Below are 22,046 nucleotides of genomic sequence, written 5' to 3' on the forward strand. Positions count from 1 at the left end.
TTTTTTAAGGACTGGCAAGTTCCTTTGACTACTGGGTGCCAGTCACTGGCCTAGGCTTGTGTGCCCAGAAACTGCACCCAAGAAGTGTAGGGGCGTGGGCAGAGAGAGACAGTGTCTGCAGTGCGAGGTGACAGGGCCCTGTCCAATGGAGGATGGGGAAGCGGCCGTGGCCGCGGGCCCAGTGGAAAAGTACCTGGGCGTGTGATTCATCGGGGATAATGCTCAGCTGGTGCCTCGCCATTGTCGCCCTGGAGCACCGACCGCCGGAGGCCTCATCCAACGTGGAACCGGTTTAAGGGGAGAAAGTAAATGAAAATCAAGATAAAAGTACATTCACTTCGGTGCTGCCCCTGGCTTCTGCGGCCAGCTTCTGCCCCACTCAGCCCCCGGGAGACCCGTGCCCGCGTGTGGCTGGCGGGGTCCGCTGGGGTCCGGCGCCACAGGCAAGTCAGGCTCCGGCTTGCAGGCAGCGCCCAGCCCCTGGGCCGGCAGAGGGGAGGCCCCTCTGAGCACGGGTCGGCTGGTGAAGCCGGGGCTGTGAGTGAGACGGACGGAGTTCCCAGTGCCCCTGAACCCCGGCTCTCCTAGGGGTCACCCTGGCGGTAGGAGAACTGATGGTTTCCGCTGCGGTCCCGCGCAGTGGCCCGTCTGGGGGGCTCCGCCCTGCTGCTCCTCGGAGCCGCGGGGCCCTCTGACCCCAGGGAGGCTCACTCACAGCTCCTAGAGGGTTTCTTTTTCCCCTTAAAGCAGCCTTTTGGGGCTATAACCAAATGTCATGCCGTTCCCTCTGTAAAAGTGCACCATTGGATGGTTTTTCGTGTACTCACTGAAAGGAGTGAGGGGCCACCATCGGCACGACCCACTTCAAGATGCTTTCCTCACCTCCAAAAGAACCCCCACCCTTTGGGGGTGCCCTCTCCACTCCCTCCCCTCCCGGCGCTCAGCAGCCACAGCCTGCCGTCTCCCCGTCCCCCTCCCCCCATCCTTGACGCGTCACGGGGATGGAACCATGTCACACGTGTGCGGTCTTCGTGTCCAGCGTCTTCCACCGAGGGAGGTGTTCCCCAGGGCCCCCCGCCGCTGCTGAGGCACGTGTCGGTATTTCCCCCTTTTGATGGCTGGACGGTAGATACTCCCTGGTACCGACACAGCGCGTCGGCCGCCCTCCCTTTGGGGTTATTTCTGCCTTTGGCTACAATGAATAACGCTGCTTGGGACCCGGGAGCAAGTTCCCGTGTGGGTATATGCTTCTGTGTCTCTCGGGTGTATACATAGGGGTGGAATTGCTGGGTCACGGGGTCACTGTTGGATTATTTGAGAAATGGCCAGTGTGTTTTTCAGAGCAGGAGGGTCCCCCTTTCCTCGGCACCCTTGCCATCTCTGCTCATCACCCAATCTTGTGCTTCCAGCCGGTCGGGTGGGCGTGAAGGGGCATCTCGCTGTGGTTTGATCTGTTGATGACTGACCGACTGATGAACGACACTGAGCATCTCTTCGTGTCCTTGCTGGCTCCTCTGAGTTGGTAGCATATTTACTTTTTCCTTTTAAGAAAGTTTCTTTTTTTCCGAATTTCAAAATCATTGTAGGTTTAGAGGAGGGTGGCAAAGCCAGTACAACTCACTCACTCACCTTCACCCAGACACCCCAGATGCCAGCCGCGCTTGCTCACTCTCCTCCGTCTCTGAAACGTTTCACGGGAAGTTGAGACTCGAAGGCCTTTTACTTCTAAATACGTTTTGTATTTTCTTTAAAAAAAAAGAGAGAGAAAAAGCACCAACATTCTCTTAGGCGACCACAGAACATGGTCAAAATCGGAAAATCAGCATGGACTCAATACTATAATTTAGTGAATTTAACCAAGTCTTGCCAAATCTCTGGGCATCAGCATTTTAAAAATGCTCACAGATTATTATGGTCTGCAGGCAAATAGAGGCAGACTCAGAGAGAGGGCAGGGGAGAAAGAGAGAGAGAGAGAGAGCAGGCTGACAGCTCTGGGGCGGGGCAGGGGGGTTGAGCAGAAAAGAAAACCGAGGAACTCAGGGACCCAGAACAGCAGTGGGGTGATTCCGGGGAGGGACGGAGGGAGGGGGCAGGCGGAAGAAGGTGAAAGGGGATAAGTGGCGATGGGGGGAAAAAGCTCACAGGTGGTTCTAATGGACATTCGGTATCTCTGTCGCCTCTTCGGGCAGAGGAGGACAGTGACAAGAGAATGCCTTCCCTGAGGTCATTGGCAAAGAGAGCAGTTTCCGGAGGGCCCCCACCCCTGGGGCACCTTGGTGGGCAGAACTTAAGACTCCTCTGGGTGCCTGGACCAGGTGGCAGCCACCTTGGCAAGGGGACAGCACCTTCGTCATCGCATCAGGCCCCCTGCACATGAGCACGTGGCACATTGTCCATCCAGGAAGGACCACGGCTGAGGAGGAGGAGGAGGGGAAAGGCCAGGCTCCCGGTTGCCTGGGACCCCGGAGTCCGTCCTGCTTAGTGGGACACGTGCCGTTCCTCTCTGCCCAAGGAGAGCCTGCGCTTGGCACCGGAGTGGGGAGGAGAGGGAGCTGGTTCCAGGCAGAAGGACACACTGTTTCTTTGTTACACTCCCTGCTGGCAGCTGCCAAAATCCGCGCTGAACTCCATCCAGCGGGCCCTCTCTCTCCCGCCGGCTAGCACCTGCCTCCAGACTCCGCTGCCTTCTGCAGGCCCGTCCCTCCCACCAGCTTCCCCTCCGTCCTGGCGGTCTTTCCAGCCCGCAGATCTGACCTCTCCACCTCTCTCTCCTGGTGGAAACCCTAGCGGACTGCACGCACGCCCCTCCCCAGTCAGTAAATCCCAGCAGTGGTGTTCCCGCCCTTGCCGGCCACGGCCCCCAGCCCCCACGCCCCCCAAGGGGGACTCGCTCTGGGACTCACTCTGCAGAAGTCTCTGCTGAGTCTCGCCCCGCCCCCACGATACCTCCCAGAGTGTGTTTATGGAATTATCTGGGTGAGCAATGCAGGAATGGGACGAGAAGGGGGACCCACACAGACTTAGTGCCTTGGTACGCAAAGTGGGGTCGCCAGACCAGCAGCAGCCTCGGCACCTGAAACCTGTTAGAACTGTGAGTGCACGGGCCCTGCCTCGGGCCTATTGCATCGGAGAGTGGGGAGTGGAGCTCTGCCAGCCCTCCTGGTGCTTGGGCTGCACGGTCAGGTTCAAGACACACCGGCCTCGGAGCTCCAGCCAGAGGGAGGTCCCTGCAGGACCCGGGGGAACTCAGCCCCACTCTGGTTCAAGAAATTCAAGGCAGATACTCTCTGTAGCCAGTGAGTCAAGAATGCCAACACGTATCTCCAATGTGCCGGGGATGTGCCAGACAAAGAAAGCGGGGACGTGCCCGGGCGGGAGGTGGGACTGGGTGAGGGGACCCCAAAGGTCCTGTGGAAGGCCATCAGGGTGGCCCCTAGAGCTCTGGGCTGGGTTTGGGGTTCCACAGAACGGAAGCGGGCTCCTCAGCCGTCGGTGACTCTGGGTCCAGGCCTGAGGAAACGCGTACCATTCAGCTGTATCAGGACATTCTCACAGATTTGCATTTCACAGTGTTCCCATCAGTCCAGGGGTTAGCAAAGTAACACTTGGCAGCACGTGTAAGAAAGTAACAGTGCAAGTCTGTAGAGGAAGGATCTGGACCTTCTCGGTCAAGTTGGTTTAAAACGTTGATATCCAAGCACCTTAGAGATCCCGTGGCCCAATAGCCTGAGCAAAAGCCTTTTCCTCCTTGTAGAACTTCGGTCCTTCCTGCGTGCTTTAGCGCCCGTATAATTAGACAATGGGATGACTCAAAGGTTTAAAATCCTCCCTGTCTGTTATAAAACATGTCTTTTATACGCATATTTAAAATCCCGAGCCCTGGCTGGCAGAGCTCAGTGGATTGAGCGTGGGCTGCGAACCAAAACATCGCAGGTTCGATTCCCAGTCAGGGTACATGCCTGGGTTGCAGGCCACGGCCCCCAGCAACCGCACATTCATGTTTCTCTCTCTTTCTCTCTTTTTGTCCCCTCCTTCCCTCTCTAAAAATAAATAAATAAAATCTTAAAAAAAAAATCCTGGCTCATCATTTCGAAGTCAGATGATCCTGCCACCAGGCAGCGTGTTCTGACTGTGACCTTGTGTGGCCTCCCTGCTCCTACCCCTGCCCTCCCACTCCCGGGCTGCCACCCTCCCCCCCCCCACGATGTTCCCTGCTGTCGCAGAACATCGATACGCTGTCATTCCGTCCTTGTCGGTGGCTGCCTGCGGCTCTGTTCGAGCTGTGTCTCATATTTGGTCTTGAGAGCAGAAAGGTTTGCTCACGTGGCAGGCAATTCTGATTTCCTAAAGCAAATGTCTCGGAAGGAGCCAGTGAAAGCACACATAGACCACTGGCTTTCTGCAGCTGACCGGAGGGGCAGGTCGGCCTGAACGACCGGAAGGCTGGAGGCACAGCTCCCGGAAGATGGAAGGGAAATAGCAGCAGGCCTGGGACCGGTCTTTAGGGGTCCCTCTCTAATGAATGGACGTGCACGTTTTGTGATTTTGATGTTAGAAATGCTAGTGTTTCTAAAGTGCTTCAGAAGATCTCCAAAATATTCAACCCCCTTGCCATTTGCACTATTTTTGGAGGAGGGGTTTGCATGGAAGGGGTCACGCTGGAATGAGTCAACTGTGACCAAGCTGTTGGAATTTCTTTTTTTTTGTTACTTCTTATCCTATGGGGTTACATGAACTGCATCTTCAGTCAATTCAAAGTGCTCCTCACGCTAAAATCTAATAAGGTACCTCTACTTAAAAATGGGTATGTCACTGAATGCAGTTTTCCCCCCAAACCACCATCCCTCTGCACATTATGATTCTGTCAAAGCACTTCCCCATCGGAAGCCGGCCGGTGCGTCTCGTCAGCACCAAAGCCCAGCGTCCTCAGGGGGACAGCCAGAGCCCTTCCCCACCTGGCTGCCCCCTCCAGCGGCCTCTCCTGCGGCCACCGAGGGCAGCTTAAATTCCCCCAGCGGGTGGACACTGGGGGCCAGGTTAGGGAGTGCAGATGTCACTTCACTGCAGCTGAGCGGTCCTGACAATCACTGGGTAGAGGGGTGACACGTGGTAGAGACAGTTCACACCCTCACTAGGCTGGTCCTGTGGATCAGGCAAGGCCGTGGGTGCCCCCACCCATTCTGGGTCCTTCGAGCATCTGGGAGGACCTTTCTCCTCCTGGGCGGTGAGTGTGGTCGTGGTTGCTCTGTTCCAGCTCAGGAGCCTCCTCGCTTAATCAAGGCAGCCATAGGGTGTCATTGTTCACTATTCACGAACAGACTTGACCTTGTTCAGAATCAAAGCTTCAATGCTGGCTACCGGGGCCGCAGAGAGGAGGGCAGGGAACTCGCTGGTGTGGTTTCTGAACCGCCCCGTTTTCTCCAGAAAAATCCTCTCTAGGAATCGGTGCCAAGACCTGGTGAGCGAAAAATGAGTTTTCACGAAGGATCAAAAAATTGCATCTTTTAGAAAGAAACCATCTTTATAAATGGCATCAGAAGGGGAAGACGGGGAGAGAGAGGGAACACCCCTTTCAGATCAAAGGCACCGCTTGTAGACGTGGGGATGTTGGGAGCGGAAGATCAATGACAGGCTGCGACACCAGGTTCCTGCTGGCGTGTTCTGTGCGTGCGCTCGCACGGACACAGGCAGGCGCACACGCAACACTCTCTGGTGCGGGCCGGTCAGGGCCCTGGCCACTCTTCTAGTGGGACTCCAACGTCTCTGACTCGGAGTCAAAGGACTTGTTGGGTCCCCTCTGTCAGGTCGCTCCTCTCGGTGGCCTGTGTTGCTGTCAGAGCGGCGGGGTGAGTGGCCCTTGAGCCTGGGAGAGGGTCAGGAGGTGACCCTGGTCTCTCTAGGACCTTGGCATTGAGGATGCTGTTTCTCCGGCCTGCGGGGCCTTCACTCCACCTTCCACTGGCTCCTGCTGACGACACCGCCGGTGTCCTCCCCTTCCCTGGGCGAAGAGCCACGTGGCCGCCGTGGTTGGCACGTACGGGCCACGCCCGTTACACACACCACCCCTGGGATGTGAATGAACTGTCTCTGGATGGTTCCAGCGCCTCGAACGCCCTTCTGAGGGCTGGTCCTCGCTCCCGGCAGACTTGCTGTCGCGCCGTTTTCTGGGGGAAGGCCCCTGAGGTTCTTAAACGACGTGCCCAAGGTCACGGAATTAAGGGCCGGAAGTTAGATTTGGAATCCAAGCCCACCAGACGGACGACGTGGCTCCTGCCTGCCTCGCTGGGGCACGCCAACCCAGCCTGGAGCGGGGGAAGGACTGTTTGGGAGGAGGGCGGAGCTTGGGCAGGGCATGGGGACTTCAAACCGGGGCTGTGTGTCAGCAAATGCAAGTTATTCCACGCGGGTGGAGTCCCGTGTGCAAGATGAGAGGGCGGGGTGAGGGGGCGTTGGGGGCTCAGTGGGACCCTCAGGGACTCAGTCACAGACTAGGAGCTTGGAGACCCACCCAGCAGCCAGTGGGGAAGCTTCGGTCACGCTTTGCTTTTAACTAGCAGGATCGCTGCGCAGGCTGGGGGTGGAGGAGGGGGACACGCAGGCAGAGAACTTTTGGGAGGTGTCCTGGCTCCATCCTCCCTAGTGCGTGGGGCTGGGGAAGTCACTTGTCCTTCCTGCCCTCGGTCTCCTCACCTGTAAGAGTGCAGGACAAAAAGAATTTTTCACCAATTCTTTCACCGCCACACTTCCGCTTATTTTATCTGTCTCGGCTGGACTGCCCACCCCGCCCCGCCCCACCCCACCCGGCCACCCTCTGTTGAGTCATCACAGCTAGCCAGCTTATCGGCAGAGGAGTCCAGCCCCCTCTCCCTGTCCAGCCCTGAGTAACTTCTGGGGCAAGGCCTCCCTTCCCGCCAGCCGGAGGTCTGGCTTTGGGAAATACTGCCCTGGGGGCTGGGGGCCGCAGCATCTTTCTCCCGCCCCAGGTCGCTGGACCTCCAGCCTTCCAGCTCTTGGTCCCAGAGCCCCTGGGCACTCGTGTGGGTCACATTTGGGAGGTGCATTGAGGGGGCGGTTATAAGTACTTGAAATTATACTTGAAATTGAAAGCGACTGAATCTTTGTTGGGAAGGGCGTGCCCAAGGGGAGGACGGGGGAAGAACAGTGCAAAATTCCCTAAGCCTTTCTCGCCGCCGCCCACCGCCCCCCCCGGCCTACTGTACCCCAAGGTCCACACTCCCTGGCCCTCTGCCCCTGGGCACCTCTGTGTGCTGGCCCCTGCCCGGCAGGGTGTGTGCGAGCCGCCCTCCTCCGGGGGCCGAGGGACCCAGCTCGGCCCCTCTGCTCCAGGACGCCCGGAGGCTGCACCCTTGGGCCTGGCGAAGCCTGGGGACCCACCTCCGGGCCGCCCACCCCTGCCCCACTCTGTGACTCCCGTCTGTCCCAAAGGATGCACCCAATACGCAAGTGGAAGAGCAAAGGAGGGCCGTTTTATTTGAAACCAAGAATGTGTAGGGAGAACCGTGCACGTGGTGAAGAGGGTACAGTGCCAGCCCCTCTCCCACCCGAGTCTCCCACTCCCCTGGGCCCTCACGGGCTTCTCCCAGGTCCCTCCCCAGCGAGTCTGTGCGGTGCAAGCATGCATCCCACCCGCAGCTTTAAAAGGCATCGGGCGCACGTTATTATACTCCAATCACTTCGTTTTTTGTCACCTGAGTGGGTCTGGACACAGGCACTCTGCCAGCCCCACGGGCGTCGTATTCTTTGTGTGGCTGCCCAGGGCCCACGGTCACAGTCGCGAGATCTGGGCCAGTGGGTGAGTTCCAGAGGTGCTCGCCAGCGGTGCCTCCCCCGCGCAGCGCCCCCTCCGCTCCCCACCACTCCACCCCTCTCCCCGCAGCCAGAGCAGGTCCCCAGCTCAGCAATCTGCGGGAACTTTTTCAGGGGACTCTTGCACAAGGCAGAGTCTCCTTTTAGTTTTAAGGTGGCAAGCCGTGCTGAGCAACCCCACAAGAGGCGAATTAGTGGTACCCGTAGACTGGGAAACGGAGCCCCGCGGAAGTGGCCCCGCCCCGCCCCGCCCCGGCCCACGAGCCCAGGCGTGCCTGCCTGGCCCCTGCCGCAGGCAGTCTCAGGTCCAGCTGCCCGCCCTCCTGCCCGCCCTCCGGCCGGCCCCCCTCCCGGGCGCGGTGCCCGTCCCCAAAGCGGCTCGTCACCGCTGCGAGGCCAATGGGCTGGGCTGCACGGCCGCGCGCACTCGCACCGCGTCCCCAGTCCCTCCCGCGCTCTCCCCGGAGCAGCTCTCCATATCTGCAGCCGCCTCCCGGCCCGCTGCCGCCGCCGCCGCCGCTACCGCCGTCCGAGCCACCATGCAGCCCGCGCATGCCTCGTCCCTCCCGCGGCAGCGGCTGCTGTGGCTGCTGCTGTTCGCGGCACACGTCTCCGCGCAGCAGCTCCGGTCCAGCCGCGCCTCGCCAGCAGTCCCCGCCGGCTGCCCGGAGCGCTGTGACCCGGCTCGCTGCCCAGCGCCGCCAGGACCCTGCGAGGGTGGCCGCGTCCGCGACGCGTGCGGCTGCTGCGAGGTGTGCGGTGCGCCCGAGGGCGCCGAGTGCGGCCTGCAGGAGGGCCCCTGCGGAGAGGGGCTACAGTGCGTGGTGCCCTTCGGGGTTCCCGCCTCGGCCACCGTGCGGCGGCGCGCGCAGGCCGGGCTCTGCGTGTGCGCCAGCAGCGAGCCGGTGTGTGGCAGCGACTCCAACACTTACGCCAACCTGTGCCAGCTGCGCGCCGCCAGCCGCCGCTCCGAGAGTCTGCGCCAGCCGCCGGTCATCGTCCTGCAGCGAGGCGCCTGCGGCCAAGGTACCTGCGGGCGGTGCTCCCCACCCTGCCCCCGGGGGAGCCCAGCTCCGGGCAACTTCCAGGTCTCCCCATCCAGGCCCCAAACTGCCCCTCGCGGGACAGACGGGCAAACCGAGGGGCAGGAAAATGTTGCGGGTGTTCAGGCACCCACTCGCGGGGGGAGAACGGCCCGGACCCGGGGCCGTGTGCTGCGGACTCCCCGGAGCCAAGCTTTGCACCTAGCCTGGGGTCGGTTCGCACCCGGTGGGCGCCCAGCCCGCTGTCCTGCAGTCAGGGAGACAGGGCGTCCCACCTGGTGGCGGGCTGCTGGGTGCCCTGAGGGGAACCCCACAACACTGGAGTTGGGGGACAGATATAGGAATGGGAGCATACGGGAGGAGGGAAGTTCGGGACTGGGGATGGATGGTAAGTGCCTTGTGCCAAGCAAGCTGGAGTCGTGGGGACCACAGGGACTCATTTCTGTCGCTTTCCGTTCTGCAATAGTTCTCTGCACCCGACTCCCCGCACCCCTCTAAAATGACCCACACCATTCACTTTATTATGGGCCCCGCCGGGGACAACTTGGTTTAACTTTCTTTCTGAAAGGAACCGTGCTGCCCGCCCGGCACCCAAGCCTCCCCAGACGCCCTCCAGGGCCAGGCACGGGCTTCTCACTGCAGACGCCGCCGCCGCCGCCGCGCGGCTGCCAGCCTTGCTTCTCCGTGTTTTGAGCCAATCCTACAAAAATGAAAGTGGCTCTTTTTGAATAAGCTGAACGGGCTTTTGGGTCCCAGCTGAAGAGGTGGCGGTGTGAGAGGGATTCGGGATGAGGAAGGATTGTATCCCTTCTCTCTTTTCTGCATCAACAAGCCGAGGCTCTGGTGGTGGGGGTGCGGAGGGCGGAGAAACCTTCAGAGACCTTCCAGAAGGACGCCTCTCCGCTCCAGGCGGAGGGGCCATGTGGGTAAACAATGTAGAGTTCATCCGCGGCCAGTCCAGCCTCGCAGGGACGGGCCAGCGGGGCTTGGCAGTGGCCCTGGCCGCAGCCACCCTCTGTCTCCCCACCGTGGGCAGTGTGCATGGGGGTGGGGGGGAGGGCAGCCCAGCAGAGGGGCTGGTCTGGATTTTCTTTGTGGGAATGCGACTAACGGGGACCTGGCACAGTTTGGTTCACAGCGAAGGGAAGGTGCCAGGGAGTGCAGGAAAACTTGGAGAGTGTGGGAGCCTGGTGCCCCCCCCCCCCAACTCGGGGAAACCGCCCGGGGCGGGGAGGAGAGCTCCCCGCAGAGGAGTGCGTGACCGTGACCGCAGAGCCTGGTCTGCGATGAGAACGAGAACGCACCCCTATTGGTGCCCGCTCCGTGCTCCAGCCCTAGTGCCGGAGGCGCCCCTCGCGAGACCTCACTCCGTCTCCGCAGCTGCACGAGGAGGGAGCCTCTGCTGACATTCCCATTTTGCAGGCAGAGGAACTGAGGTTGCATTCGGTGCTCAAGGCCACGAGCCAGAGTCTGAACCCAGACAGCCTGCTCCCAGCGCAGTACTCAGCCCCAGAGCTGGGGGGAGAGGTCAGGCGGGATGAAGGACGTTTCCAGAAGGCCAGAGTGGGGTGCATCCTGAGGGGAACCTTGTTTGGGAAGCGGTGAATTGACCGGTGCCTCCGGGACAGGCGGGGAGGGAGTCAGGGGCGAAGCAGCTGCCGCCTGGGGTCCTGAGTGACTGGCACCTGATGTACTGCCGGTGAGGTGAGTCCCTTCGCGACGCTGGAGTTGGCAGCCGGTCACGGTCACTGTGTGGAGGGACACGGGTCCTCTGCCTGGGTCAGGCCCTCAGCAGGCTCCCAGGAGAGCCGGCCAGCGGACTGCCCCGGAAGGATGCGTGTGGCCGTGAGAGGAGGGGGAGACCGAGAGGGTGCAGTGCTCGTCCTTCCCCCTTTCTTTCTGCAAATATTTGTTGAGTTCCGCAGTGTGTCTGGTGCTTTTTGTCTGTCTGTCTGTCCGCCTGCCCGCCCGCCCGGAGGAGGCACCAGATGGGCATGTGGATGGATGATGAATGGGTGAATGGATGAAGAAACAAGAAGGGCCTGAACTACGAGGCAGCTATCGGCTCTTCCTTTAATGGGAGGCTTTGCTTTCTCCACCCCCCTCTCGCCCTCCCCCGCTCTAGCCCTGTGCCCTTGACCCTGCGGAGGGGCCTCTGAGGATAGGAGCCTGGGAGCCAAGACTTCATTCAGTTGCAGCCCTGCCCACCTGCAGGTCACTTGATGTCATTGTTGAATGAGGTGACTTGGCCGCCTGCTCTGGCTGAGAGGGTTGGCAGGCACAGCGCAGTTTTAGCGGGGAGTTGGGGGGGGGTGGCGGTGGGGCAGAGGGGGCCTGTGGGAGGCCTGGAGCTGGAGGAGCCCTGCCAGGAAGTGAGGGAGGAGCCTCGGGCCAGGCGGCAGGCCCACGGTTTCCAAGATGCTAAGGAGAAGCAGAGAGGAAGGACAAGGGAGGGAGGAAGTGTCCCGGGGCCAGAGGTCCCCGGGCCAGCGAGCAGCGTCTTGGAGGCAGGGTGGGTCTTTGGAGGGTGGAGTGTGGCGTCCTTCCAAAAAAAGGAGCTCGTTGGTCTGTGAGCTGTTTAACAGAGACTCCAGGGGACATCCCTGATCACGGTCCTGGAGTCGAAGGCGAGTCACCTGTTTCAGAAACCCACACTGCCGCCGCCCGGGTTTGGACGGGAAAGTGTCCTGCTGTACTAGAGGACAAAGGTCTGTCCGCGTCCGCCGTCGGCAGTGTGGGTCAGTTTAAAGCGAAAGCTCTGCACGGGTCAGGGGATTACAGAAAAGGAAGGAATTGTAATGAACAATAGTATAATAAAATAATACGGGCTAACATAGGTGTGGTGCCCGTTCTGTGTCCGGGACCTCTGAGCCCATCTGACCCTCCTGGCCGTCCTGTGAGGGGCAGGGTAGCCCCCCTGTGTCACCGCTGGGAGACAGAGGCCGGGGAGGCACCTCATCCAGGACTTGAACCCGCACATCTGGTCCAGAGCCCATTCATTACCAACCCCATGCCATACACTGATGCACAGACGGAGGTTCTAAGCCAACCCCAGCTAAGCCTCAGCTAACAGCTGGAATAGACTGCTCCAGGCAGCCATGGCCTTGAGATGAAACAGGAGACACATACCAGCTCTTGGGCCGCAGGCACGGGAACTGGAGGACAGGCCAGCTCCCCGCCCCCCCCGCCCCCGCCACCCCCCTGGGTTGCCCTCAGCTAGCGCTTGCTGAAGAAACGCAAGAGAACAAGGGGCTGTAATAAAGACGCATCTGAAGCAGAGCCCCGGGCCCTGGGCTGCTGGCGGGGAGATCATTCCCGGACCTCGCCGAAGCCAGCCTGGGTGTGCAGCGTTGCGCACTCTGCCGCGAACGGACATGAAGCCGGGAAAGAGGCCCGAAAAAGACTCCCAAACGCCAGGCGCCAAGTCCATCTGTCCCCCTGGTGCACGCTCCAGGAGAACCGCCCCCGACCACAAACAGCAGCCCACATGAGCCCAAGGGTCTCCACGCACGGGGCACCCCCGGGCTGGCCTCACTGGCGCCGATGAGGGGAGGCCTCCGCAGGCGGAGGCTGGCCGGGCGCTGCAGGGGAAGAACCACAAGCTTCGATGTGTCTAAGGCATAGCTCACCTGGGCTGGTTATCTTCTTTTTTTTTTTTCAGTCCCCAGCTGAGGATATGTTTATTATTGGTTTGAGAGAGAGAGAGAGAGAAAGGGAGAGAGAGAGAAACATCAATCGGTTGCCTCCCGTTTGCGCCCCGACCAGGGATCGAACTCACAACCCTGTGGTGCCCAGGGTTGACTCTCCAACCAACTGAGCCACCTGGCTAGGGCGGTTGGTTATCTCCTTTTACTCTGTGTTGGTTTTGCTAGAGAGTTAAAATGTCAAGGTTTTATAACATGAGCAAGTTAACAGCGAAAGCCAAGCATTTGAGTAACTTCATTCCATCCGGAGAGCTGTAAATGGGTTGCATCAGAACCTAAAATAGCTGCTTTCGGTAAGCGGCGGTGGCGGGGACCGGGAGCGGACTGTGGTCGGAGGCCCGGCAGCCCCGGGACTGCGGGGCCGGGTCCTGAGTCCACGTGGGGCGGCGCGGCCCTGGACGCGGCACCGTGCCTTGGAGCGAGCGATCAGAGTTTCCATGAGCTTACGTTTGAAGTGAATAAATAGCTCTGCTCAGGCTTCATGTGAAGGAGAGATCAAACTTGGCAGCGGTTGCGGGTTCCTTGGAAGGCCAGCTGGGGTGGAGGGACCGGCGGGCGGGCGGGCAGCTGGCTCGGGCCCTTCCTCGGCCGTTACCTGACCAGGTGACCGGCCGCCGACCTCTCGGGGCCTCCGCTGTGTTGGGGTTGGACCAGATGATCTCCGAGGGCCCTTCTGGCCGGACTGGGCTGTGATTCATGTAAGGAAACCGGTCTCTGGAGAATTGTGGTCACCTCATCCCTGTTTTAAAGGCCAGGCTGGCTTCTTTGGGAGCTCATTTCTTTTTTTAAAATTATTGATGGTTAAAGCCAAGGTTGCCCTTGATTGCATGTGGCCCGTCTTGGGCCTGGTGGCCCTGTGCTTTGTTCAGCTTTGTGCCGGCTGCTGCGAGGCTCTGGGTGGCCACAGCGGGGACAAGCCCACCCCCAGGAGATGAGCTCCAGGGGAGCCCGGAGCCCCTTGCGGCTTCCTAGGGCCCAGGAGGCTGGGCTGCGGGGGTCCGTGGGAAGAGGTCCCTCCCCATCCATGACATGTCTCCTCCCCACCCTCCCTGCCATTAAGAAAGAAAACCAAAGAGAAAGAGAGACGCATAGCCATTCCAATCGCTTGTCCAAAAGGCCGCCTGCGGTGGCAGAGAGCGGATGCTGCCGGCTGACGTGTGTCTGACAGGCACCGGCCAGGACAGCGCGCAGCAGAACAGACGTGAGCGGCAGCGAAGAGGCCCGTCTGTGGCTGCCGAGGGGCGCCGAGTTCGGCTGTGGGGATCAGTGACGTGAGGTGCCTCTAGAGCACTTATTGAACACCTGCTGTGTACTCAGACGTGTCCGGGTCTGGGGAATCAGTCAGGGGTGAGGAAGGCTGGGCGGCCCTCACTCGAGTCTGTAGTCGGTCATGCAACAGCCAAGGGCTGGGCTCCTGGCGCCGGAGCAGCCCTTCCTGACTGTGTGGCCCGATCTCCCCGAGTCTCGGTGTCCTCATCGGTAGGAGAGCGATACAATGAATAGCACGTCCCATCCACACCCCGGAGGGTCGCTGGAGGAAGGAAGCACCTGATCCCACGACGGGCAGAGAACTGTGCCGGGACGCAGCCAGCAGACTTGGCAGGGCATCCTTACCCTCCTCATCCTCGAGCAGTCGTTCCCACCGGGAGGCTCTCCGTGGAGGAAGAGCTGTGATGGGTTTGTCTCCCTGGGGATAAGGCGGGCAGGCCGGTTATGGGGGGCGGGGAGGAGGCAGGGGGTGTGCCCTGGAGCCTGGCTTGCAATTTGTCACTGAGTAAGTTAGAAAAGGTTCTCCGGGCAGGGGATCCCGAGATGACCCTGCTGTCACCTTTGGGACCCCGCAGGCGTTGCCTGTCTCAGGTGGGAAGTGTGTGCCTTCTCCTGGACGAAGACTTCTTGCGTGTCTAGGATGCCTGGGACGGTACAAATGTCACCTCACGAACCCTCCCTGGACTTGGCCATGCTCAAGAGATGGCAGTTGCTCGGAAGCCCCGAGACCCGAGTGAATGGTGCTGGGTTTGGTTTCCACGCTTCGGAAATTCCTCGCGGGGAAAGATGGGTCACGTGTCCGGGAAACCGAAAATGGTGCGGGAGTCCCGGCTGCTCAATTAGCATGGGTTCCCAGGACAGAGCGTCAGATACGCCTGTTTCATCACGATAACTTCGCATTCTGCGACCGCCGCTGGTCCCTCACCAGCAGACAGCCCTGGCTCCCGAGGGACCTGCTGCTGTCGGACGGCCCAGTGTTGTGGCTGGCGTTCCGATCGTTTGCAAATTCGAAGAAGCTCCGTCTTCGTGAGTCAGAGCCTTGTGCAATGTTTTCAGGCCTCGGGAAACTTTTAACAGTTCATTGTGCAATCAGATCTTGAGAAGAACGTAGGCCCGCCTTGCGCGGTGAGCTGTTCTGTTTTGTTTTCTTCTCCTTTCCAGACAGATTTGGGTGCATCGTCCAGCAGTCGAGTCAGCATGTACCCCGCGCCCAGGAGAGCCCTCTCTTTGGTGCCAGCATTCCGAGTGGCGGTCACCGCCTGGTGGGGATGGCTGGAGCGGGGGGTGTTCTAGCAGTTGAGGTTGCCCAGGCAGATGGCTGCCAACTGGATACAGAGGAGGGAGGACTCAGCGTTTAGCAGTCACAGCTGCCTCTCTCTGGCACAGGCTGAGCTAGCCCAGGGTGGGGGCGGGTGCAGGGGACAGCCTTGGACGGAACAGTGCCTGAAGGGCTGGGTGCTGACCCCGTAACAACACTGCCTTGCTCTTCCCTCACCGTGACTCCGGGAGGCGGGGCATTATCCCGGTCTCCCAGCGGGGGACAGGGAAGACGTGAATGAATCCTCCAAGGCGCCCAGCGAGAGGAGGCAGAGCCAGGACTGAACCCAAGTCTGTCCTCCTCTCCACCTGCTCCCGAGGCTGCTTGGACTCCAGTGTTACTTGGAGGCATGCGGTTTAATCTCCAAATAGTTGGGGGCTTTCCAGCTACCTCTCTGTGGCTGATTTCGAGGGCAGTCCCCTTGTGGTCTGAGAGCATTCTTTGTAGGGTGCCTGTCCTTCGGCATTTGTTAGGGCGTGTTCTGTGGTGCGGAGGGTGGTCGCTCTTGGAGAATGTTCCCCGTGAACAGCCGAACCTTCTGCCGTTGTTGGGTGGAGTGTTCTGTTACATCTCTTAGGTCCGGTGCGCTCACAGCGCTGTTCGAGTCAACGGCAGCCTCCCTGGTTTTCTGCCGGTGTGTCTGTCATTTCCCGGGGGGTGGGGGGGCAGTGTTGGGGTCTCCCGAGTCCATAAAGAAGCCCCGAACTGCTGGCTCCATTCAAGTCCATGGTGTTAGGAAACCTGGGTCCTGCCCCGATTGGACCTTTGGATGAGTGACGGACTCCCTCCAGCCTTCGTTTCCTCGTCTGCGACATGGGAGAGCAATGGTGCTGCCCCGGAGGCCTCAGAAGGACCCTGTGAGCGTCAGCTGGGTCAGCCGGGGGCATTGCTGTCGTGAGGAGTGGGACCTCCAGCCGGCAATCCCAGACTCCTCCAGGACTCCTGGCGGAACCCGCACCACCAATCAGTGGAGCCAAGGATGGAAAAGCAGGAGGCTTCCTGGGCACCAGGACGTGGGTCTCTTCTGGGCGTGTTCCCTGGTCCCACTGAGACATGGTAGCTTGGCCAAGGTGACGGAATTGTCCTCGAGCACTGACCCTCTGTTTTAGGGACGCCGAAGGCAGAGGTCGCCACCCCGAGCTCCCAGAGCAGACGCTGTGGTTTGAAACGGCAGAACCCCCACCGTCGTATCGTAGAGCTCGCACAGCTGTCTGCGCGTGCCGCCTGCTGGGGGCCTGGGGCTGGGGGCCGGGGGCCTGCCTTCTGAGTTTCTCCGCTGTGTCTCGATGGAACATTTGCTGGTCAAGAAAGGGCCTGAGTTGAGGTTGCTTGGAGCCTAGCTTGACGTTTCTCCATCAGTTTGACCCCGAGAAGAGCAGCCCGGTGCGGTTGGTTCACTGGAGCAGCCCAGGCGAAGTCTGATAGCAGCACAGAAGGCGGGGCGGAAGGGCGGCCCTTGAGACCATGCGGAAAGGGCCCTCTCTGTGCGGCTGCGTGAGACCCTCATCTGTCATCTGTCCCCGCGGGGTCCCTCACCGGCCAGCCACACAGCCCTCCGTCCTCTGGAACCTCTCCCTGCGCTCTCGCCTTCCACAGCCGCCTCTGACCACACTGACTCTCCGTTTTCAGGTCTTCCGGCATCGTCTGGGCAGGGACACCACCTTCCCTGCGGGGACACTGGTGGCTGGCCAAAGCCACCAACTAACTGGCTTGTGGAAAGCACAGAGTCCTGGAGGGTGGGACCTGGGTGTGGAAGGTCCTTGCAGGTGCTACAGCCCAACCTGTCACTTTGCAGATGGAGAAACTGGGGCGCTCAAAGGCCGAGGCCAGGGCCCGCCCACAGGACTTTCCCATGAAGCCGAGAAACAGTGGGTGCTTTTACTTAGTCTCCTGCTCTAAAATGATGCTCAAGAAAACTCCCCCCGCCCCCGCCCCCCCGGTGATCTCCATGGGCTGGAAAAGACCTGAAAGCTGTCCATATAAAGACTGATTTCTCCTCTCAAGAACGCTAAGCACATATTAATGCCCTTGAGCCGTAATTGCAGGGCTGTTGCCGAGGGGAAAATCAAGTCATCATACATCAGGGCTCAGATGCCTCAGTGTCTTTCCGGCTGCGGTTAGAGTCTCTCTGGGCGGAGTGCACTGTTTTTCCTCTTGGCATACATGCTCTTGTAAGTCATTTCTCTCACCCTCGCTTAGACACCCGGGGGAAATGCATCAGCACATTCGCTCACACATTGTCCTGCATCAGCTCTTTCAGGTTATAAACAGAGTCTAATTATGGCATCAAAAATAAAGAGAAGCCCTGGCCGGTGTGGTTCGGTGGATTGAGTGCTGGCCTGCGAAACAAAAGGTCGCCGGTTCAGTTCCCAGTCGGACCACGTGCCTGGGTTGCAGGCCAGGTCCCCAGCTGGAGGCAGGTGAGAGTCAACCAATTGATGTATTTCTTGCACATCAATGGTTCTCTCCCTAAAAATAGATAAATAAAATACTTTTAAAAAGTAGAGAGAGGAAGAAAGGTCTGCGATCCCACCGACCGCCAGGCAGCCGCATCCTTTCTGTCCTCAGCGTCACACCAGCATCCGGCGGACTCTCGCCCTCTTCCCGGCCGCCTGCGCCCCGGCCGCCGCCGCAGGCGATGCTGGGAGGAACGTGCTCGCGTCCGTGGTCGGCTCTGTGTCTACGCTTATTCCCTCGGCTCAGGTGCAAGCGCAACGACCGGTGGAAGGACACGGATTTTTTACGGCTCTTGGCGTAGTTTGCCAAATTGCTTTCCGTGAGTTTTGTATCCATGCTCATCACCATCAGCTATGGAATGATCACCTTCTTGAGTCACCAAAAGCTGGAGAGGCCAAAGAGAACTCCCCCCACCCCCACAAAGAAATCCTTCCGGATAGGCAGAGCAGGGTGGTAGCAGACCAGTCCTCCCGCTGGGTCGGTGAACTGCCTGGTCTGTCTGTACGTGGACCTTCATTCTCAGGGTGATCTTGGGGGATGAGCAGCCTGGGGCTGGAAAGAGTACTTCTGCATTTTGGTTTTCCCTGGGGATGGAGCGGTGGTCACAGGCTGTCTCACCTGGAAGGGGTCGTGTGGCTGGTGAGGAGCTGGACAAGCGAGGGGCTGTGAGGGCCCGAGGTCACAGGTGAGGGGGGGACAGAGAACGGAGTTTCTGGACGCCCGGCCCAGGGCTCTCTGCCTCCCGGACGCCAGCTCTGTCCTGGGTGCAGGCGGGGGCGTGACTGTTTCTGTTTGTTTGGAAAAGCGAAGCATGTGTTTACTCATGTTTTGTACACACGGGCAGAAAGATAGCACACGCCACACATAGCAAATCCAGTTTCCTAATAACCGCATGACAAAAGTGAAGAGAAACAAGGGACATTAATGTTTTCTCTTTTTGGTTCGGTATTATTGAGCTATAATTCACATACTGTAAAATGCACCCTTTTCAAGAAACCTACCATACCTCCTCCTCCCCGCCCAGCCCCTGCCCAGCCCTGGGCAACCGTTAATCTGCTGTTGTCCCAGCTGGATTTCCCTGTCTCCAGACATTCCAGGTAAAGGGCGTCACGTGGTGCGTGGCCCTGTGTCACTGCCTCGCTCACTGGGCACGGTGTCTTTAAGGCGCATCCGTGCTCTAGCCACGCCGGTACTTCAGCCCCTGCCTGACCGAGGAGCATTATGCTCTGTGATACAAGGAGGCCGGACTTGTGTCCGATCTCCTCTCCCGGGTGGGGGATGCTGACCCCAGCCCCAAAGTCACGTTGAAACTCTCCACTGCTGGAGGCGGCTGTGGCTCATTCTAGGGGGCGACAGTGGCGCAGGGGACTCGGGAAGCCTGCCTCGAAAACTGGAATCCTCTGTCCTGATGGGAGCCACGTGCGGTGAGGGGAAGATCGGGAAGTCACGTCTCAGATTCATGAGGCCACACGGCCTTTCGGGGGGCTGGGAAGGATGTTGGAAGTGGTCTGGCCGACCCCCGTCTTACCGATGAGGTGACTGAGGCCCACAGAGGGGAAGAAGGGGCCTGTCTCGAGTCTCAGGGCCCCCTTCTTCTTCCTTCTTCCTCGAGACAGACGCTGTCTGGCTCGTCTTGTTTTACCAGGGTGGCGCATTCTCCTCCGCACCGCTCCGCCCAGTGCTCATCAGCAGGTGGGTGCAGGGTTCTTCTGGATGTGAAGCGGCTGGCGTCACCGTCGCATCACTCCATACCACACCCCTCCACCGCTTCGTCCCTTCCCCCACGCCCCAGGCTGTCCCTCTGCCCCCAGGGGGCCGCGGGAGGGTGACGGATGCCGGCTGCCGGCTGAGGAGTGTGTTCCAGGCCCCTTAATAAGCCCACCCTTCGCTCCCCAGCCCGCTGCTCGTGGCTGAAACACTCGGGAGCCGGGACTGCCTTGGCCTCTCCAGACACAACAGCCAGGAGCCGTCGCGCGCAGCGGGAGGAGAACCCAGCTGAGCAGTCTGGGGAGGTCAAGACTGGAGCCAGACGCTTATCGAGAAGAAAGTTAGTAACGGAGCAGTCAGCCGTTTCCCTGAAGATAATAATAGACACATGCTGGGCATTCAGGAGACTTCTGAAAACAAACAAACAAACAAAAAAAAACCCCAAACTCCCCAAAACCATGGGGTGTAATTGATTGGAAACTTCTCTCTCTGGGCCACAAACTAGGTCGGCAAAGACGGTCACAGGCAACCATACCGACCAAACCCGAGCCCTCAGCTCTGGCCGGGGACACTGAGACGTGATGATCAGCGACAGGCACCTTGAAGCCCAGACACGCGGCTCTGGAAAAAGCACCTGGGCCCGTGGAGTGGGAGCTGCTGTAGGACTGGTCCTTGCTCGTGACCGGCTGGTGGTGCCTCCAGGGCTTGGCCGCCGCCAGCTGGCCCGGCGCCCCCAAATGCTTGTTGCTCATCGGGTGAGATTGTCTTGGGCTTGTTTGGGTCTGTCTTTCTGCCTCTTCACGTCACCTGCCCCGGCCTCTTTCAGCGCCATCTGCTGCAGCCTTGGCCCCGGCCCGCGCAAGCAGTTCCTCGCTTGCTTTGGACCCAGCGAGGTGGGGACCGCTGTGCCGGCTGCGGTCTGGCGTTGGGAGAGCTTTTCCCACTCCGAGCGTCTGGGAGACTGCGCCGGAAAGAGAGGGGCTGCCAGCGTGGGCAAGTGCCAGTGTGGGCTGGAAATCCAGGCCAGGCTCCCGGCTCCACCTCCTCTTCCTCCTCTATTCATGAGGAGGAAACAAACAGGTCACACGTGACGCCCCTGAATTGTCTGTCTTTGTTTCTGTGCAAGAGGCAGGGAGTATTGTCGTCCCATTCAATTCGGAGCGTTAAAAAAAAATAGTAACAGTTGCAACTTGTGAATTCAGTTTAGTCGAACAAACAAGAATTGACCCGGGAGTCCTTGGCTGTGGGAAGTTCGACACCAAAACTGTGTCTTCTCTGCTTCTTCCTGAGATGTGCCCTGGACCCTCAGGTTCCCTTTAGACCTCGTCTGCTGCCAGGGCCCCGGGCAGGGGGATGCCTCTGTCCTTCCTGTGCCTTTTCTCGGCAGGGTTCCGAGAGCCCTAGTGGCACAGACCCCTCTGTGCCCGGGCCCCCGATGGCCTAGCATTTGCAGCCGCGTCACTGATTAGAATGGGGGTCTGGGTTTCTGGAATGGGCAAAGTCTCGCTTCTGGGTCTGTGGCCTCCACGCGCCAGACCAGCCCTGGGCCAGCCTCTGGGCTGGAGCCGTGGCTGACAAGTGTCCTTGGAATTGGATGGAGTGGTACAGACAGAATGCAGTCAGTCACTCGAACTGCAAACATGGGGAAAGTGAGTCTGGCAGGAAGTCCTTGCTGCATTCGGGGGTGGGGGCGGTTATGCTCCCCCCACAACTGCTCTTGCAAACAGGAGGCCCCACCTCCTTTGCACTTCAGGCCTTATCTCCCACTAGGAACCTGTTTACATTGACTGCTCTCCTGACGCCCAGAGAGAAAGTTGACCGAGTTCCCCCCCGGACGGACGAGGGGGAAGCCGAGTCTCTGCCCTTCTGGCTCCTGTAAATGCGGCCTGTCTGCTCCTCTTCTCCCCGCTCGGCTGCTCCAGCCCTCTCCCCCCCGCCTTCCTCTCACGGCCACTCTCAAGTTCATCCTTCAGCCTCACAAAGAGACCTTTTCTTCGTGAACAATCATCCCCCTTGCCCTCCCTGAATGCGGACCAGCACCGCTCCGGCTGCACGGTGTCAAGTTAGTTAACCGCCTGCCTCCTGGTCCGTTCTCGACAACGCTCCTGCACCCCTGGGACAGTCGTCCCCTCGGGCCTCAGGTGCTGGCGCTTGGCCGGAGTTTCGGAGCCCGGACCCCAGCTCTGGCATCAGAAGCTCTGATGTGGCGGCGGCGTGGTGGGGCTCCATCCTTCACCCGAAGCTCAGGATTCCAGGTGGTCCCTGTGCGCTATCCCAGTGGCTGGTCAGGGCGGGCTCTCCGTGGCCTTGGCCTTGGCCTTGGCCTAGCCTTAAGCATCTCCTGCTCTCTGCTGCGCTTTGTCTCCCTGTTGCTGCACCCCCACCCCATCAGGAGTGTGGGGACCTTTCGTTTAGGGCAGGACGGTGCTGGGAAGTGTGGGGGGGTGCACTGGAGGGGTGAGCCCTGGATCCGGCCCTGACGGCGGCCACTTGCCGGGCCCCTCTGCAAAGGTGTCGCACTGTGAGTGGAACAGACGAGTGAGGCCGCGCCCCCAGGTGCGTGCAGGGGAGGTGCGTGGAGGGTAACTTCCTCCTGGGGTCCCCTCCCAGTTTGGACTTGGATCTGCTTACCCAGCAAGCCGCCTCTTTGGAGCTACTTTGATCTAGCCATGCCAGGGACAGCGAGGTGACCGCCAGACGCGGCCCCCAGACCATGTGAAG

At 60.0% G+C, this 22,046-nt stretch overlaps 1 protein-coding gene across 1 annotated transcript in view; it reads left to right on the plus strand.

Annotated features, from left to right (window-relative positions):
* The first annotated feature begins 8,230 nt into the window (after positions 1-8,230).
* The window catches only part of HTRA1 (HtrA serine peptidase 1), a 47,502-nt gene continuing 33,686 nt past the window's right edge, over positions 8,231-22,046 (plus strand). The window contains exon 1 of the mRNA XM_045854598.1: positions 8,231-8,853. Coding sequence (XP_045710554.1) covers positions 8,367-8,853 — 487 coding nt within the window. The 5' untranslated portion in view covers positions 8,231-8,366. The remainder of the gene's footprint in view (positions 8,854-22,046) is intronic.

The sequence above is a fragment of the Phyllostomus hastatus genome, unplaced genomic scaffold (assembly GCF_019186645.2).
Source record: "Phyllostomus hastatus isolate PE091 unplaced genomic scaffold, TTU_PhHast_1.1 phas_scaffold_1066, whole genome shotgun sequence".
Lineage (NCBI taxonomy): Eukaryota > Metazoa > Chordata > Mammalia > Chiroptera > Phyllostomidae > Phyllostomus > Phyllostomus hastatus.